Raw genomic sequence first — 20278 nt, 5'->3', positions numbered from 1 at the left:
TTGCTGCAAAAAGCTTTATTGTTTCATTTGGTCCAGTGCATGGGAGAGGGCTCCAGGGTGGTTAAAAGAATGGCTAGTAGTTTCGGGAAGAGGCTCAGGTAAAAGCCAGAGACACCAGGGGGATGCAGAGGGGCCTCTGAAAGGCCTCTGGGCTCCAAAGGCTCTTGGTCGTGCTTGAGGGTGAGCCTTTCAAAGAGTTACTCCCCCAGCCCAGCCTGGGGGCAGCCAGCCTGCGGAGGTGAGTCAGGTGGTCATCCATCTTCTTGATCAGTTTCACCTCTTCATCCAGGGAGTGGTTCTCCAGGAAGTCACAGAGCTGAGGGCCTGAGTGGGTAGAACCCAGGGCCTGCAGCTCCAAAAGGGCCTGGTTCAGGCTCTTCTCCAAGGCCAGGGCAGCTGCCATGCATCCTGAGTTTTGCCCCAGACATCTTGGGAAGGTTTCTGCACATCCTGGAAGACAATGTGGCCGCCAGGCTTGTTTTGGAACTTTAAGAGATGCTCAGCGCACTCACACTTCTCCGCCAACTCTCGGAAGAAGTGGCCCACACCCTCCAGAGCCACATCATCACGGTTGAAATAGAAGCCCACAGAGAGGTAGGTGTAGGAGGCCCACAGATGCAGGTTGGCCAGGCGGGTGACCGCAGCCTCCACCTCGGTGGAATAATTCTGACGAATTTGGGAGCTCATGGTTGTTCAGCAATAAGGAGTTAAGGTAGAAAAAACAACAACGGTGTGTTGGCTGGTCCCGGAGGTGGTTCTGAAGGTGGTGACTGGATGAGACGCAGGAGAGTGGTTGGAGGCTGAAAGAAGGGGCGTCCCTGGGTCTGTTCCAGGGACAGAACACTGCTGAAGCAGAGACAGATCCGGGACCTCCAAGTGCACTGCCCAGCCTTCCCATCTTTAATCAGTCTCACTGTGCACACATCTCCACAGCCCAGCTGTTCCTGTGCACATCCCTTCTCATAGGACCGTGTGAATGTTGTTGTGACATTTTCTCTGCGGTTTGGACATTTATCCTCAGGCCCCATGACGTTACATTTACTTAGAATCCCCCTTTCATTTATTGGGATGCTTCATCTTCCCAAGAACTCTCTTGGCTTTGGGGATTTACTAGGTGTACCAGTTAGTAATGGCAGATTTTGTAATCAAAGAAAACACGATGATTTCAAGAGAAACATCAAAAGTGCTTTATTCAAAGTAATGTCCATCACTAGCTACACATTTCCCCCATCTTTCAGGTAATTTGTGGATACTGTCCCAATAGAACTTTTCTTGTTTTGAGGCAAACCATTCAGAGACCCAATTTTCCACTTCTTTGTATGTTTTGAAGTGCTGCTCAGAAAGTGCGTGTACCATCGATCGGAACAAGTGGTAATCTGAAGGAGCAAGGTGGTGAATACAGTGGGTGGGTTAATACTTCCCAGGCAAGATATTTTAACGTGTCTTTAACTGCTTTTGAAGTGTGTGATGGTGTGTTATCATGAAGCAAAATCACTTTTCTGTGTCTTCTGAAACTTTCTGGTTGTTTCATGATCAGAGTGTGGTTCAAATTGATTATTTGTTGTCGGTATCGATCAGTATTAACGGTTTCACCTGGTTTTAGAAGCTCATAATACACCACACCTTCCTGATCCCAACAAACACAGAGCATTGTCTTCTTCCCAAAGCGAGTTGGCCTTGCAGTCGATGTTGATGGTTGATCTGGATCAAGCCATGATTTTGTGCATTTGAGATTCTCAAACCCACTTTTCATTGCCAGTCACAATTCGATGCAAAAAAGACTTTCTTTCTTGCCGTTGAAGCAACATTTTACTGACTTCTCCGTTTTCCATTTGTCTTTAGTTCAGCTGATGTGGCACCCATTTTCCTTCCTTTAAAATCTTTCCCATTGCTTGTAAATGATCGGAAATTGTTTGCTGAGCAACGTTTAATCTTTCTGCAAGTTGTTTTTGAGTTTGACATGCATCTTCATCTAATAATGCTTGTAATTGTTGGTCTTCAAACTTTTTCAGTTGACCTGGACGTTGTTTCTCTTTCACAATGAAATCATCACTTTTAAAGTGTTTAAACCAGCGTTCACAAGTTTCTTGAGATGGCGTATGTTCACCATAAGCTTCCCAAAGTATACAATAACTTTTTCTTCAAAATAAAGTAACGAATTAAAACTTCCCGCAAATGCTCTTTTTTTGGCACGAAATTTAACATTTTTAAGTGTAAAAATAACTATGATGTTAACACCTTTAGCAAATTTGACATATGAAGTTTTGAAGCTTGCTGTCAATAAACAAAATAGCATACAAATCAAATCACATATATATCAACATATGTGTAACTCCATCTATTGAAAAAAATCCGCATTATTAACTGGTACACATAGTATTCATGAGAAATGTTTTATTTTTAATAGTATGAACAATGAACTACCTTAAAACATTTTTTGAAAATCCTTGTTATTGGATCCTATTCAGCAGCATTTATCTTGTAATTTCCCAAGTGTAGAAATACAATTTCTGCTCAATATAGCTGCCAATCAAATAATTGGTGTCCAAAGAATTTTCTAAAGTGAAACTGCAGAAAAACGTGGAAAAGCAGAGGGTGAAAAGTGTTGGTTACTGAATGAACCTCCTAGTTTTTCTTTGTCAATGAAATCTTATTTAATGTTTGTTATTTTAATACCATGGTGCTCAAACTATGCTTAGGGCCCTAAGAGTTTTAAGAGGTGACGCATAGCCCTGACCGGTTTTTCTCAGTGGATAGAGCATCAGCCTGTGGACTGAAGGGTCCCAGGTTCGATTCCGGTCAAGGGCATGTACCTTGGTGGCAGGCACATCCCCGGTAGGGGGTGTGCAGGAGGCAGCTGATCGATGTTTCTAACTCTCTCTCCCTCTCCCTTCCTCTCTGTAAAAAAATCAATAAAATATATTTTTTTAAAAAAGAGGTGACACGTAGAGAAGTGTGAGCCCCCCTCTGGAAGCACACACACCCCCTCCCAACTAGAACAGCATCCCTTTCTATTTTATGTGTTGGGGCCCCATGCTAACATTTCACTGAAGAGCACCAATGCTTTAAAAAAAAATAGATGAAATAATACATTTTGGTAGACTGTAAAAAGTTAGATTAATATTGAAATGAAGTGTTTAGGGAATTTAACTTTGTGAAACTTTATTTTACTACAATTGTAAATGTTAATTTTTGAAAAGCTGTGTTGTAACACTGATTTTTAAAAATTTTTATATCAGTACCTGTCATTAAAATTTGTTACCTGTTGTTTTGCTTTTCTAACATTCCTGTGTTGACTGGGCATGTTCTTGAAAATATTTTTCATTATCATAAAGTACACTGGGAGATCATGGAAAACCTGTAGGTCATGACATTCAGGTGGCTGTTTACTCCTCCCCCATTACTTGTAAGAATTCAAAGTCAAGGCCACTGTGTTGGTTTCCACAGGCTCCCATAACAAAGTACCACAAACTGAGTGGCTTAAAACAACAGAAGTTTATTGCCTCTCAGTTTTGCAACCTAGAAGTCTGAAATTACGGCATCAGCAGGGCCAAGCTCCCTCTGAAACCTGTGAGGAATCCTTCCTGGCTTCTGGTGGTTTCCTGGCAATCTTTGGCATCCCTGGGCTTGTATACGTATCACCCAGATCCTGTCTTCACACAGCTGTCTTCCTGTGAGGACACCAGTCATATTGGATTAGTGACTCACCCTCAGTAGGATGACCTCATCTAAACTAATTACACCTGTAAAGTCCCTGTTTCCAAATGACATCACATTCTGAGGTACCAGAGGTTAGGACTTCAATATATCTTTTGGGGGTCGAAACCACAATTCAACCCATAACAGCCACCTCTGGCAAGGTGTGAAGATTTGGAAGCAAAGATAATTCCCTGTACATTTTTTCTCTCTACCCAACTTTAACATACACTCTAATCTCAAAGTTAATATGAGAATATGTCAGTGTGTCTAAAACTGGGAAAGAGGAAAGTATATGTTCTTCACTTATTCATTTGCCAGTTGTGTGCCAAATGTTTTCACTGAGCAGTTGTTGTAGCATTGAAGATACAGTAGTCAGTAGTCAGATAGAGACCTTGGATTATAGTCTAATAGGAGATCTAAATGGGAAGACAAGAGGTTGGTGCTGCAGTACACATTTTCATGTGCATTTTTGGAAATGATTTGTGTAATAAACCTGATAGGAGATGCACCAATGGTCAAAAGATAAACGATACAGGCAAAGTCGGTAATTTTTTTCTGACTCATCTATTTAAAAAACGATTGGAAAATTTTTTAAAGGAAAAAACCCACAAAAACAAATGAGTATAAAAGCTTAGAAAATAAAATTCCAACCACTATCAGTTTCACTCCCTGGAGATATATACTGTTGGGAGTCTATCCTTCTAGTCTTTTTGTTGTTTGTTTTGTTAATCCTCACTCAAAGATATTTTCCCATTGATTTTTAGAGAGAATGGGAGGAAGAGGGAGAGTCAGAGAGAGACATGAACCTCTTCAAGTATCTGCTTCCTTATCTGGGGATGATAATACTGCCTGATGAAAGTGTTGTGAAAATTAAATGCAATAATGTACGGGAAATACCAATTGCTCAATAAGTGGTGGTTGGATATTCAAATATACTTTCATTGAGTTCAATAATGAGTTGACTAAGGGTAGAATATCAAAATAACTAATAACAATGTCAAAAGGCTTTTTCAGAAAGTATATAAGTAATGCATTTATTGTAGAAAATTTAGAAAATGAAGCTTATACTCTTCCAAATACACACAAAATTGCTCATAATTCTACCCCCCTCAGAGGTAGTCACTATTAATATTTTGAAACATATCCTTCCATTCTCGTCTTAATTCTACACAGGGTGGGGCAAAAGTAGGTTTACAGTTGTGAGTATGCGAAAGTTTATTCTTGTATTGTTTTTTATAGTTGAAATACGTGTTTTTTCATGTGTACATTATCAAATTCCAAGTATTAAATTTAACATGACCAGAAAACAAATTATCCTTGACAATTTCCCGCGTACTCTGAGTTAAGACTTGCATTTGCGGTCATCATCAGCGAAGCTCTGTAATCCCGCCGAGAGAGACCTAGGAAGCATGTTCACACACCCAGTCCCAGGTAATGATGGACCAGTGGTAAGTAAATGGCATTAGGGACCATCCTCTCAGATTTCAATAAGTTGTAATCTTTTTGCCGTGGAGGGTCTTGCCTCGGTGGTGATGGCTATTGACTGATCAGGATGGTGGGTGACTGTGACAATTTCTTAGGACAATGAACTTCACCACATTGATTGACTTCTTTTCATGAATGACTTCTCAATCTGTAGCACTAAGCTCTTGTATTATTATTTACTTTTCCATACTCACGACTATAAACCTACTTTTTCCCCCACCCTGTATTTACACAAGCATCTATAATAATAAAAGCGTAATATGCTAATTAGACCGGACGTCCTTCTGGATGAACTTCCAGATGAAGCCGAGGCTGCGAGGGAAGCCCGGGTCCTGGGTGCCAGAGGGAAGCCGGTGCCGGCAGCTGGGGGAAAGAAGGCCTACTCTTGCACGAATTTTGTGCATTGGGCCTCTAGTATTAAATAAAGAACAAGTTTTGGTATTAATAAAATATTTTAAAATTATATATGCTGTGTTTTGTGTTTTAATTAAATAATAAAACTAGATCATGTGATTTTCCTGAATTTAGAGTTTATGTTTTCTACTTATTTCAATTTAATGCAATTTAGTTACATTATTGTTTTAAAGTTACTGATGTTCATCTTGTATGGTGGAAAAACCAAGGAATGGGAGTCAGGTCTGGGGTCAAGCTGTGTGGCCTCACTTAATTCCCCTGAGCAATGGGTGCAGATGAGATAAAAGTATCTGAAATCATGTTGTCAACCATAAAACTCTTATTAAAATCCTTACATTTAGTTCCACATTCTTTGTTCTGATGTTAAAGTACAGTTCATTATTAATAACGTGAGCTGTTAATGAGTATTTATTATATAATCAGGCTTCTTTCGGGGTCTGTATATTCTAGCGCAGCCTATTGGCTACACACTGGCATTGAAATACTCAAATTACATTTCCATTTCCATTTCACCTGATTGATTTGCTGATCCGCAAGGTCCCATGCTAATGTGAGAGGAGGAAGGAGGGGAGAAGGCTTGGGAATGGGCAGCATTTTCCAATTAACAGGACATGCATCTGGCGCCTCACTTTCTTCTTCATAAAGAGGGGGAAAGGCCCCCAGATATAAGGAGCTTATCGTGCATTCTACCTGCAGGTATGTAGTTAAAGACTTAATTCTGTTTGCCCTGTGAAGTAATTTGTTTAATGGATAACCCTACCATTTACTTGGCTTTGGAGGAACTAAAGTTATTGCAAGATGTTAGACCCATAATAGGCAATTACCAAGATAGTAAGATTTGTAAGTAATATACAAGATTGCTCTTTTTTACACAAAATATTTTTGTGTTACCATCCTACATAATAAAATGCTAATATGCAAATGACCGGATGGTGGAATGACCTGTCACTATGACGTGCGCTGACCACCAGGGGGCAGACACTCAATGCAGGAGCTGCCCCCTGGTAGTCAGTGCACTCCCACAGGGGGAACGCTGCTCAGCCAGAAGCCGGGCTCACGGCTGGTGAGCACAGCGGCAGTGGTGGGAGCCTCTCCCGCCTCCGTGGCAATGCTAAGGATGTCTGACTGAAGGCTTGGGCCCACTAAGCCTTCAGTTGGACATCCCCCCAGGACTCCTGGACTGCGAGAGGGCACAGGCCAGGCTGAGGGACCCCCCCCCCAAGTGCACAAATTTCATGCACCAGGCCCTCTCGTTAAAACAATAAATATTTGTAATCATTTTGTAGGGAATTTTGCTAGGAGGATTTAGCAGTCAGGATTCTTAGTTATAAGTCACAGAAACCTAAGCAGTGTGATTAAGGAGGAGAAGAATTTATTGCCATCTCCTATCTAGCTTACAGATTTGCTGGGAGGGCTGGAGAACTGAGCTGGAGGCTTGGCAGCAGGGACAATGTCCAGAATCACACCTGCAATCCCAGCTGGTGAGGACAGCTCTCCTGCTGCCTTCTGTACCAAATGCTCCACCAGCCCTCCCATCCTATGATGCTGGTGCCCTCGTGACTTAGATTCAGGTGACTCAGTGGGAAGTGGACTGCTGGAACCCAGGTCACTTCCCAGATTCATCACTTGGGGAGTTCCCAAAGGTATGAAGGGATCTGGATGCTGACAGCCAGAAAGAAAACAAATAATCACCTACAGAACAGTAGTTGTCCTAATTGTGAATATAGTCAGGAATTTATCTTATTCAGTTATGAATAGGCCAGATATACAAATGGCAGCCAAGGCCAGAATATCCTTAACCTAAATGCTTCCAGGACTAAGAAAAAAGGCAGGGAGGGTCCCCACTAACGTCCTAGATGTAGGAAATGTGTTCCTGGTCCCCACGGTTGAGATTCAGAAAACACCACCCAAAAGCAATGCAATACAATAATTTCCTGGTCTTTCTAGATTAGGTCAAATCTTCCTATTATATGCTTGTATACATCTGCATCTCTTACTGAAATAAGTACAAATGTTACCGTTTGTAAAAGACCATTCTAGCAGTTTTACTCATAATAGCCCCAAATCGGTGATAAACCAGATGTCCATCAACAGAATAGTAGAAATGAGAAATAAACTGTGGTTAAGTCATAAATACTACAGAGTGGCGGGGGGTAGGAGGGGGACGCGGGGAAGAGAACCTCTGTTAACACAAAACATAAGACAGTGCTGAACAAAAGCCAGATACAAGCACATACTGCATAATTCCACTTATATAAAGCCCCAAGGCAAAATTAAGTGATGGTGATCTAAGAATAGTGGTTATTTTGGGAGAGCCAATTATTAACAGGGAAGGGGTATGAGGTAGCCTTCTGGGGTATGAAAATGTTTTATTTACTGCGCTGGATAGTAGTTATATGAGTATATACATATTTAAATTTTTCACTCTACCCTTGAGATTAGTTCACTTTATTTTTATTATTATTTTAGTTCACTTTATGCACATAAATATGTCTGTTCTGTATCAATTAAAAAGTTGTTTTATGCCCTAGCTGGTTTGGCTCAGTGGATAGAGCATTGGCCTGCAGACTTAAGGGTCCCAGGTTTGATTCGGATCAAGGGCACATGCCCAGGTTTCGGGCTTGATCCCCAGTAGGGGGCGTGCAGGAGGCAGCCAATCAACGCTTCTCATCATTGATGTTTCTGTCTCTTCCTCTTCCTTCCTCTCTGAAATAATAATAAAAAAAATTTTTAAAGCTGTTTTAAAAATCTAGTCTGTGGTGGAAGAATTCTGAGGGGCATGAAGGAGCCTCTGGGTGCTTTACCTTGATCTGGTGGATTACCCGGGTATTCATCAAGCCGAACACTTAAAATTAGTGCCTTTTCCTGTACATATGTAATATCTCAAATTTTTTCACAGTATTTCTTGTTTATCAAGAGAAACTATTCCACATACTCCAAGGTTTCGGGTTCCATTTTCCGGTCAGGGCACATACAAGAAGCAACCAATGAATGCATAAATAAGTGGAACAACATCTCTCTCTCTCTCTCTCTCTCTCTCTCTCTCTCTCTCTCTTCCTCTCTCAAAATCAATCAATAATTTTTTTTAAAAGAGAGAGAAACTATTCCTTAGCTCAAATATTAATGTTTCATAGTTTAGGAATATGGGTCAGTGATAAACTTCTATGAATTTCAATCCAAAGAAGTTCTTTATATTTCTTTTTTATTATTATTATTTACATTTCAAGGTCACCTTGCACTCTGAAAGATACCAGCCTTCCTCATCTCCTGGAAATCTTTCATGGAATCATAATTTCTGTGGAAATCTACAGATGCCTTCTTTCTTGGTTCAGCCACAGCAAACTTATAGAAAGCTGCAACCCCCAGAGATACAATGATGGCTCCAACAATATGAAATTGCAGACGCTTGGTCAAAAAGACACGCATCAGAAGTTTTGTCAAAGCACTGGAAGACATGGTAGCTATATTCTCCTCAACACCAGCGTCCTTCCTAGTGGAGAAATGGACGACGCTCCTGTAATATCTCAATTTTTAACAATCATATGTATGTTTTAAGAAAAGTGTGTTTCCAGTTGAAAACAATGTAAATTTAGAAACACAATCCTTTCAGAAATTGAGAACTGCCTACTGTGCTAGTGGTCTTTGGAAAACATTTACAAAGTTATGGCTAAGACAAGAGTCTTACAACTGTTGGTTTAATGACTCATATTTGAAACCCAAGATTGTGTGTTTGTGACTTTGAACCAAACCCCCCAGCTAAGATGGCAGGTTATAACCATTTTCTTCCCCTTTCTCTCTATGAGCAGTCCCCAAACAGAAAGTCTACAAAAGAACGAACCTGAAGATTATTTATACCTGTTCAAATGCTTTTATCCTAACGCTGTTATTCATGCCTATGAAGTCTCTTTGTGCATAGGGCAGGACAGGGTGTGTGACAGGTGAGGAAAATACTGTTAGTAATGTGTGAAAAACAGCAGCCCTGACCTATTTAAATCTTGTGTGTGATCAGGAAGCCTGCCAACGTTGTTAATAGTCAAGGGTATTCTGGGGATTGTTATTGCTGAAGGGCAAACCCAAGTTAAACCTTGGGAGAAAGCTATGCAGAACTACCCTAACGAGTATTTGGAAGGTGGCTGCCATGTGATTCAGCCACCCAGAGGCATCAGGGTGGTGGAAATGGTCTGCTGCTTTTCATATAATCAGTGGTGTTCTCCAGGGTTTTCTTGGAAACCCTTGGGATTAAAATCAGAATATGGAGAGATTACATACAGCAAGAATGTTATTGTAGGTGTCTGATGTCAACATGCCGTATGTCAATAATGCCTCATGAGTCACTTTTATATTATCACTGTTTCCCTCCAGGTTGCTCCTTGATTTTCTTCTATTCTCATGATGAGAAATTGGTGCTGAATGACTGGACTACAGTAATTCCTCTTCATCTTTGTGACATTCAAGTCCTCAGCAGCTCACATCCAGGCTGGAATGGCCACCTACCTGGTCTTCCCATCTCTATTTTGTGATGTAAGTTGAACATGCACGAGCCTCTCCCACGTGCAAAGCAGACGCTTTGCTTATCCTACTCATGAGACCTAGCCATGCTTTTCTTTCATAGCAGTCACTGGTGTGCCATATGCCTTGAACTTGGTTAGAAGCTGTGGAGTAGAGTGGTTAGGAGTACTGGCTCTGGAACCAGACTGCCTGGGTCCAAATCCTGACCATGCCACTTACTAGCTGCGTAAGCTTAGACAAGTTACTTCACCTCTTTGTGCCTTAGGTTCTTTATTAGTTAATGGGAATAATAGTATCATCCCCCTCCTAAGGTTTTTGTGAAGGTTAAGTGAGCTAAAACATGTGAAAACACTTAGAACTGTGTCTTAGCCCACAGTATCATAGCAAACATTCACAAATTATTCATAAAATGTGCTTTTATTTTATGTTATATTTACATCAATGAATTATTTTTGCTTGTGCTAGGGTGGGAGGCTGAAGGATATGGACAGGTGGGGGAAATGCTGTTTGTTAGTAATGTGGGAAAAATACCAGCCCTTTCCTATTTTGTGGTGTAGTCATAGAATGCTACAGAGCAATAAGAAATAATGAACCAGTCCTACCTGCAAAATGTGACAGAATATTGAATAAAAGCCAGACAAGGGTAGATACTAGACAATCCCATTTATATAAAGCTCCAAAACAGGCAAAACAAAGCAATGGTGATGTGTCAGAAAAGGATTCTTTTTCTTTCCATTTCCCCGAAGTCCACAGCCTTTAAGTGGTTGACCTGGTTATTAGAAACACCTGGGATGCTATTTTTTTCCTTTTCATTGGATTTATTGTGGTGACACTGGGCAACAAAATGATACAGGTTTCAGGTGCACAATTCCACAACACATCATCTGTACACTGCATTGTGTGCTCACCACCCCAAGTCAAGTCTCCGATGTGCCATTTATCCCTCCTATGTCCCCCTCCACCTACCCTCACTGCTCCTCCCCGCAGCAATCACCACACTGTTGTCCTTGCCCATGAGTTTGATGCTGTTATTAATTTAAATTCTTAGTTCCCTCCCTGGGATTTTTTTCACCAGTTTGGAGTGGAGGCCAGGAATTTGTATTTATGTCTAGCCCATGGGATACCCAGGGAAGAAATCCAGAGAACAAATATTCCAACCTCCTTCTTCTCCACTTTCCATATCCTGCTGGTACCTCCCATTATCTGAACCCAACAGAAGGCAGAGACAAGGAGCCTGTTGATGTAGCCTACCCAGATCAGCTTCCTGGGTCAGAGTGGAGAAGTGAGGTGAGTAGATGGGGAGGAATCCCAACCAACATCAACTCTATGATTTGAATGCAATTCTTATCCCATTTTACAATTGAGGAAGCTGGGGCCCAGAGGTAGATCCTCAAGATTCCTACACAATCGATGCTCACTTCTACCTACAGGGCATTACTCTTAATAGGATTTGCATGGAAGCTCTTATGGCCTGGATGCCTCCGCACTGAATGCCCAGCTTATTTAACTCTTCGCCCTTCATATCTTCACCCTTCTTCTACTGCACCATTTATAGTCAGAGCTGCAGGGGGCACAACTCATTATTCTCCTGGTTCCATAAATTTATAATTTATAGAATGCTGGAGTCAGAAAGATAAAGGAGAGAGAGAGAGAGAGAGAGAGAGAGAGAGAGAGAGAGAGAGAGAGATTTGTTGTTCCACTTATATATGCATTCATTGGTTGATTCTTATATGTGCCCTGACTGGGAATCGAACCTGAATTCTTGGCATATCAGGACAATGCTTTAACTAACTGAGATACTGGCCAAGGTTTGACAACAGAAAATTTAAATAACTACTGCATACCTGTATGATGAAATGTTATACAGTGATTAAAAATAAAGTTCTTTGAAGAAGGTGAATTCAATAGGTAAAATGCTCATGAAATAATATTGGATGAAAAAAGAAGGAAGCATAGTTATAGATACAGTATGATCTATATACAATTATACATTGCATATATATATATTATATGTATTAGATATATACACACGTTTTGTGCACACCACAGAAAAAATAATTTAAGGAAATCCACCAAAATGTTAGCAGTTGTAACAGTTGTTTTCTCTGGGTTGGTGACACTATGTATTATTTTCATTTTCTTCTTTATGTTTTTCAACAATTTCCAATTTTTCCACATTGAATATATGTCTGTTTTGTAATAAGAAAAACTTGAAGTTAAAAAAATTATCCTTAGCTCTGGCCGGTGTGCTCAGTTGGCTGGGTGTCATCCTGTGCACTGAAAGGTTAAGGGTCAATTCCTGGTCAGTGCACATGCCCAGTGTGGGCTCGATCCCCAGTAGGAACTCTCTCCCCACCATTCCTCTCTCTCTCAAAATCAATAAAAAATATATTTTAAAAATTTGCCCTTAGTTTTAAGATAATTTTGAAGAATTGTTGACTACAAAGTAGACAACTGGCATCTTTCCTATCCCTTCCTTTGTTGGTTCCTCAGTTAGGAACCTTTATGTCTCTTAAAAAAAAAAACAGATTGCAAATTGAGTTTCACATTTTTTCCTACCAGTCAAATTGGTCAAGAAATTTCACCTTCTCACCTGGATGAATTAAAAGACCTGACATTGACATTGAGATGACCACTTGTGTCCATGCCCTGGTGTCAAGAATCAACTTGAGAATGAGTCTATCACATTTGAACTGTATTAAGATATCTGGGAGAAGGTTCCCAGATCTTGTCTGTATTCATATGTTTATTTTTGTGTGGTAAATATACATAAAATTTACAATTTTAACCATCTTAAGTGTACAATTCATTGGCATGTTCACAATGTTGTACATCCCAACTATCCATTTTCAGAATTTTTTCATTATCCAAAACAGAGGCTTTGTATCCATTAAACTATAATTCCTCATTCTCATTCCCCCATGATCCCTGGTAACTTCTATTCTACTTTCTGTCTCATATATATGAATTCTATGTACCTCATATAAGCAGAATCATACAATATTTGTCCTTTTGTGTCTGGCTTATTTCACTTAACATGATGTTTTCAAGATTCATCCATGTTGTAGCATGTGTCAGTATTGCCTTCCTTTTTATGGCTAAATAATATTATATTATATATACATATTATATTTTGCTTATTCATTAATCTGTTGATGGACACTTGGGTTGTTGTGAATACCATTCAAGTTGGCTATTGTGAATAATGATGTAATAATGTTGTTGATACCACATTGGGACCTTGACCCAGGAACCCAAGGATGCCAGATGATCAGAAGAAACACCAGATAAGCTAACCACAAGAGTGTCACCACTCCTCCACTCCTGGCCCGAGAGTGCAGAAGTAGCCTTTCTTATCTCCCTTCTAACTGCTTACTTTTTTGCAGATGTCAAAACCAATAGTTCCTAAGCAACCGACAGCAGGAGAAAGTAGCTCAACCCTGACATGGAAAATTCTAAATGCCCACCTTTTCCAAAATGCCTGCCTTGTCCCCAGCTTATAAAAGCAGCCAGGATGCCCTGATTGGGTAGCTCAGTTGGTTAAGAGCATGGTTCCAATATGCCAAGGTTTTGGGTTCAATCCTGTGCAACCAATAAATGCATACTTAAGTAGAACAACAAATCTCTCTCTCTCTCTCTCTCTCTCTCTCTCTCTCTCTCTCTCTCTCTCTCTCCCATCAATCAATAACAATTTTTTAAATAAATAAAAACAGCCAAGCAGAGCCAGCTCCTGAATCAGTTCAGAGGACCTTCCTTTCCTCTGTGTTGCTTCCCTTGTGCTTGAGCATAAGCTTAATAAAATCTGTCTGAAATTTTCTCTGGGGTTTCCTCTTGATTTTTATCTCGAGGAACCCAAGAACCCCAATGGTGGTAACACTATGAATGTTAGTATCTGTTTGAGTCCCCACTTTGAATTGTTTGGGGTACATACCAAGGAGTGAAATTTCTGGATCACATGGTAATTCTATGTTTAACTTCTTGAGGAACCACAAACTGTTTTCAACAGTGGCTGCACCATTTTACACATTCCCACCAGCAATTCATGAGGGTTTCAATTTCTCCAATACTTGTTATTTTCTTTCTCTCTTTTTTTATATTTTTATTGATTTTAGAAAGGAAGAGAGAGGGAGAGAGAGATAGAAACATCAATGATGAGAGAGAACATTGATCGGCTGCCTACTGCACGCCCCGCACTGGGGATCAAGCCTGCAACTTGGGCATGTGCCTTGACCGGAATCAAACCCAGGACCCTTCAGTCCGCAGGCCGACGCTCTATCCACTGAGCCAAACCGGCTAGGGCATTTCTCTGTCTTTTTTAAAAGAGTCACCCTAATAAGAGTGAAGTGATATCTCATTATGGTTTTGATTTGTGTTTCCCTAATGATTAGTGATGTTGAGTATCATTTCATGTACTTATTGGTCATGTGTATATCTTCTGTGGGAAAATGTCTATTCAAGTCCTTTGAGAGAGAGAATCAACCATCTCTTGACTCCCACACATCCCCCTAAATGGGAATCTAAACTGCCACTTTTTGGTGTACAAGACAATGCTCTAACCAACTGAGCCACACTGGCCAGGGTGTAAGAGTTCTTTATATATTCTGTATTTGATTTAATTTTGAATTTGACTAAATCCATCTCTTTATTAATCAGAAGACTTATAAATATAGGTCCAGTCCTGCTGGTGGGGCTCATTTGGTTGACTATCGGCCATGCACCAAAAGGTTGTTGGTTCAATTCCTGGTCAGGACACATGCCTGGGTGTCTGGCTCAATCCCCAGTAGGAGGCCTGCAGGAGGCAGCTGATCAATGTTTCTATCTCTCACTCCTCCTTTCCTCTCTCTCTAAAATTAATTAAAACAACATTAAAAAAATTAAATATACTAGAGTCCCGGTGCACGAATTCATGCACAGGTGGGGTCCCTCAGGGTGGCCTGTGGAGATCGGGCCCCAGCTTGCAGCTCCCAGCCTCGCAGCCCCACAGCCCCACAGCCCCACCTGGCACCCCACCTTGGCCTGGCGCCACCCCCTCACCTGCTCCACCATTCCGCCTGCAGGGAGATCAATTGGAGCTGGGCCCCTTGCCCAGCTCCCTCAGCACCTGGGCGCTGGGCGGCGGCCCCGCCCCCCCACTGCCACCGCCGCTGCAGCTGGTCTGGTCGCTGTTTGCGGGGCGATTGGCAGGGCAATTGGTCCCCCCGTCCCCCACTCACACCCACCTTGACTTGGCGCCGCCCGCTCACCTGCTCCATCATCCAGTTGTGGTCCCGCCCTCATCAGGTCCCATCAAGGCAGGCAGCGCCTCTACAGCTGCCTGTTGCCAGCACTGCATTGCCAACACCTGCCATGTTCCACACCGCCTCCTGGTGGTCAGTGCATGTCATAGCGAGCAGTTGAATTCCTGGACTGCCCACCAGAGGGGACAATTTGCATATTAGGCTTTTATTATATAGGATATATATATGGACTCCAGAATAATCTGAACTAAAAATAATATGAAATAATATAATCTGATGGGGTTTTAATGATAGTGGAGTGTACTTAGGTCAACAGAAGTTTCTGCTGGACTGCTCTTCTGGGCTGGCCAAATTAGTTAAGAGCAGTAAGCCAGAAAAAAAATGTTAAGCAACAAAAGACAAGACTTGTTTCAGACCTGTGTTTTCTGTGTACCTTTGTACCTAAGCCTGCTGCTGGCCTCTCTACTCCAAGCCTTGGTGTCCAAAAAAAAACTGGTGGAAAATTAAAGAGAGAAGTTTCAGAGATGTTTTGGCTTGTCGTGGAGGAAGGAGTGCTCCCGTAAATCATTCAGGGATCTTCTAGGTAAAAAGACTCTGAAGAAAATGGAGTCTATACTTGGGGAACATACTATGAGAATAGGAATAACATTACGAGTACATTATGGGAGAGCACTTTCAGAGACACTGAGAGAATGACCCTTTAGATATAAACACTGAGTTAGAGAATTTGAAACTACTTATTCAGCAGTAAATATTGGGGCCAGAGTTTTTAAATTAAAACAAACCACCCAGTTAATCTTTTCACCCCCCAGAACTGGTTTTAGAAACACTATCTTGTGGGAATAATGCAGCTGGGGAAGTTATTTTAAGAGGCAATCTAAATATTTACTTGCATGCTATAACCTTTGCCTTGTTTGTAGTCTAGTTTAAGCCTTTAGACTGAAGACAAGATAGAGGCATTTAGGTTTTGAGATAGTTACATGAATATTAAAAATAACTGGAGCCCCATGCTAACAAAAATCTACCTTTTCAAAATAGAAATATAAAAGTTGGTTATATTTAATTTTAGAAATAAATAGAAAATAAAATAAATAGAAATTATTTTATGTAGTATTTCATTATAATTATTCAACGTATATTCCAAACAAGAGGAGGGAACCCTATTTTAAAATTCTACCAAAGCCTGCTAATAAGTTTTAAATTTATGAATTTAAAAGGCTTTAAAATTAATAAGTAATTTTTAAATTTCTGGGTTTTATTAATCTATAAACTAGCTTTTTAAAAATGGCCTAAATCATATATATGTAGTATATAAGTTTAATTTACTGTTATATTGTATAAAATATACAATTTAATTGAGAAAAAAGTGGTGTAGAGTGATTTATTATAAAAATAAAAAAATAACAAAGAAAGAGGACATAGGGTAAATATTTTCTTATTAAATCATTGCCTGAAATTAGGCCAAGAAGTGGAGAAAGGTTTGTAAATGTTTGTTTTTGTTTCCATTGAAAAATGCAAACTTTGTTATTTTGCCAGCCTTGAAAGTCTGTCTTTTATTTTCTGAGGGGCTGGGGTGGAGGCAATTGGAGGGTATGGCCTAGGAGTTCAACAGACCAGGAGTAGTGTTACTTCCTTTTCTTCAAGTTTTAAAATCTGTGGATGGCTAAGACCAGTCTCCAAGAATAAGGGAAGGATGTGGCATCATAACTCTTAGTAACTTGGAGAGCAGGACCAGATCAATTGAAGTCCTAGATTCAGTTCATTATTACTTCTAATCCAGGAAGGGGGGAAAGGGCAGAGTCTGTGGCTTTGATTGACACTCGATTTCTAAGGAAATGTCCTACGAACAACCCACTCTGAGATGCTCTTTACCAGGAAATGACTCTGTCTTAATCCCATGGAATACTGAAGAGCAGAGGTCTCAGAGAAACTCTTTGCTTCCTTAAGTTAAAAAAACAAACAAACAAACTGGGGTGGGGTCAGATCTATTTTTCTTCCTAACACTTGCTTCTAAATGTTGGAATTTTCCTCACAGTGAGAAGGTTTTATATTATGAAGGCTGGGTCAAGGGAGCCCCACCCATGTGAATAAAACACTCATGTAGAAAACAGCCTGCTGTTTTCCTCTTGGCAACCCCTGCACATCCTTTACTCCCTCCAACATCCAATTCATTCCCAGGCTTTACACCCTAAGTAGCTCTCAAAGCCCTTGTGTCCGGAGGCCTTCCATTCATGTATTCAACAGATGTATCAGCCATCCACTGTGTGTCAGACTGTGCTAGCTGCTGCAGATACAGCAGTAAACCAAACTCCAGTTTGGTTTGGATTGGGATATCAAACCATGCACATCTTAAAGTCTGGCTCCTTGAAAATTATGGCTGAAAAATCCTGTTGATGCAAATAAGCATTGTAAAAACCACGTGATTAGCAAAACTTAACACCAAATGGATAATAATGAAGCTAAACTAACAAAAATTGAGATTTTTTTAAAAAAGATTAAGGCAACCTAATACTTAAAGACCAACCTGAGTCAGCATTGATAATGCACCTTTAACAAGCCTTTTGAGCTTGACAACTGAGGAATTCCAACTCTCTGGGTATTTACACAATGGGAACTTCGCAAATATGCTGGCAACTCAACTTCTCAGTACAATGTTGATTCGATTCCTGTGTAAACTTAAAGGCCAACACTCTGGTTTATGAAGAACAAAGATGAGTTACCCTTAATAACTTCTGAGGAAGGTGATTAGTGGTCCTTAGTATTACATAAAAATTTACTCCTTAAACGCTAGCCGGTTTGGCTCAGTGGATAGTGTCAGCCTGTGGACTGAAGGGTCCTGGGTTTGATTTTGGTCAAGGGCATATGCCCAGGTTTCGGGCTCAATCCCCAGTAGGGGAGTGCAGGAGGCAGCCAATCAATGATTCTCTCTCATCACTGATGTTTCTATCTCTCTCTCCCTCTCCCTTCCTCTCTGAAATCAATAAAAATATATATATTTTAAAAACTAAAAAATAAAATAGAAGTTTACTGCATTTTTTAAACATAGGAACCAAGGGAAGGACTTCCAATTTTGGATTAGCAAAAGCCCCTTAGGAGAACAAAAGCTAACCCTGAGAGGGTGTGTGATGTGGCAGAGGAGAGGGAGTGAAGGTGACAGAAGAGGGATGACCCCAGACACCCTTTGAGGAAGATGAAAAGTGGTGGAGATTTTCTCAGTAGAAGCACAGCTCCCTTGAGCCAAGCTGGAAAGAATGTGAGGGCTAAGCAGGGTAGGAACATGATGAAATGCACTGGTATAGTTAAGTATAGGGCTCTTTAGAATTCAAAGAAGTATGACAAGCATTTTTTGCCCTTCAGGAATTTTCCATTGACCTGAGGATGGGAGAATATGTGTATGTTGAAATAACAATTTAAGATACACTATACTTGAACATTTATAAAGTCCTTATCCTTTCTTAACCATTTTTACACAGCTTATCTCTGATTGACAGACCCCAAGAGTCAGGAATTCTGGGGAGGGGGCATTCTGCAGAGGCTACAATAGCTTTGGCCGGAAAATGCTTGAGAAAGAGGTAAGGTTGGAGTTGAACCCTGAGCTGGGTTTAAAAAACAGGGTGTTTTAAGAGGCTCAACATCGATGTGACAGAGATACATCAATCGGTTGCCTCGTGTATGCACCCCAAACAGGTATCAAACCTGAAACCTAGGTATGTGTACCAATCGGGAATCGAACCCTCGACCTTCAGGAGCACAGGATGATGCTCCAACCAACTGAGCAACCCAGCCAGGGAAAGCTAAGCTTTATGTTGCTCAGAAACACTGAGGGCTTTGGAAGTAAGGAAAACGTCAGGTTTTAGAAAAACCACACAATAGTAATCTCAGTCATCCATCCGAAGCCTCAGTCTTCCCCAATCCTATTCTCTCCATAGTCACCAGGGGTCTTTAGCCTTAATACAGTTTTGTTTGTGCAACTTCCCTCCATGACTATGTGGACATAAGGGCCTCCCAGTTTGGTGTAGGAGGCAGGCATGGATTTGGGGCCAGAAAAACGTGTGTTTTAAAATCTCAGTTTTATCCTTTCTTATTGCGTAATGTGAAGCAAGTTTTTATTATCTATGAAACTCAGTTTTGTTATCTACAGAATGGGGATAATATTTAACTTATGATGCAGTGACACGGAAGTTACTCAACAAACAGTCCCTTCTCTTTCCTTTCTTACAGTGTACAACAGGCACGGAGGCGCGGTGAAGGAGCACGTTATCTGGCTGCCGCAGGGGCCAGGTTCCTGGATTGCAAGTTTGATAATAAGCACAGCTTCCAAATACGATTGTGGATACTGGGGACATTCTGTTAAAAGGCTGTATTTTAACTTTACTACATTTAGATAAAAACAACCAAACTGCTATACGGGATTTCTTAAAGCTCAAAGCAACTTTTGATTCTTTCAAGTGCTACTATGATAACCTAATATTTTTGTTTTGTTTTAAATTTTATTTTATTGTTTAAAGTAGTAGTACATATGTCTCCTTTATTTTCCCCCATTGACCTTCCCCCGGCCTCCTCTACCCCCTGGCACATGCCCTTCCCCTCCCCCCCCCCACAACCTAATATTGTGCATAACTCTTCTTGTACAGAAAGGAACAAATATTTGCTATTCATCTTCATTGTTTGCAGCGAGTTGGTTTCCTGTTTTTTCTTCCCCCTCTGTCTAGAGGAAGGGAGTCAAGGAAACTTCCTTATTAACCTGATACTGTACAGAACATGTTTGGAAGAAAAAAAAAAGCACAGAGGGCAAGAGTAGAGTTCCTCATCAAGATTATTACCAGCATAATTCAACCCCAATATACCTGAGCGATAGTTTATTGAAGCATTGATGACTGTTCATTTACTCACTTAAAGCAACAGAAGTGCAAAGTACCAGAAGGAGGGGCCCC

The 20278-nt window shown here is 40.7% G+C and overlaps 1 protein-coding gene and 1 pseudogene across 2 annotated transcripts; both read right to left on the bottom strand.

Moving 5' to 3' along the window:
* Nucleotide 1: 1 nt before the first annotated feature.
* Nucleotides 2–4156, bottom strand: LOC307113469 (ferritin light chain-like; annotated as a pseudogene). The gene has a single exon. The product of its transcript is annotated as a ferritin light chain-like (transcript).
* Nucleotides 4157–8826: 4670 nt separating this feature from the next.
* LOC307114934 (cytochrome c oxidase subunit 6C-like) lies at nucleotides 8827–9054 on the bottom strand (the record flags this gene model as incomplete). The annotated part of the gene is made up of 1 exon (XM_079797839.1): nucleotides 8827–9054. The coding sequence occupies one exon, from the start codon at nucleotides 9052–9054 to the stop codon at nucleotides 8827–8829; it is 228 nt and encodes a 75-aa protein (XP_079653965.1).
* Between the last annotated feature and the right edge of the window lie 11224 nt (nucleotides 9055–20278).

The sequence above is a fragment of the Cnephaeus nilssonii genome, assembly GCF_951640355.1.
Source record: "Cnephaeus nilssonii genome assembly, chromosome: 2".
Taxonomy (NCBI): domain Eukaryota; kingdom Metazoa; phylum Chordata; class Mammalia; order Chiroptera; family Vespertilionidae; genus Cnephaeus; species Cnephaeus nilssonii.
Note: the sequence above shows the minus strand (reverse complement) of the source record. Positions and strands in the feature narration are given on the sequence as shown.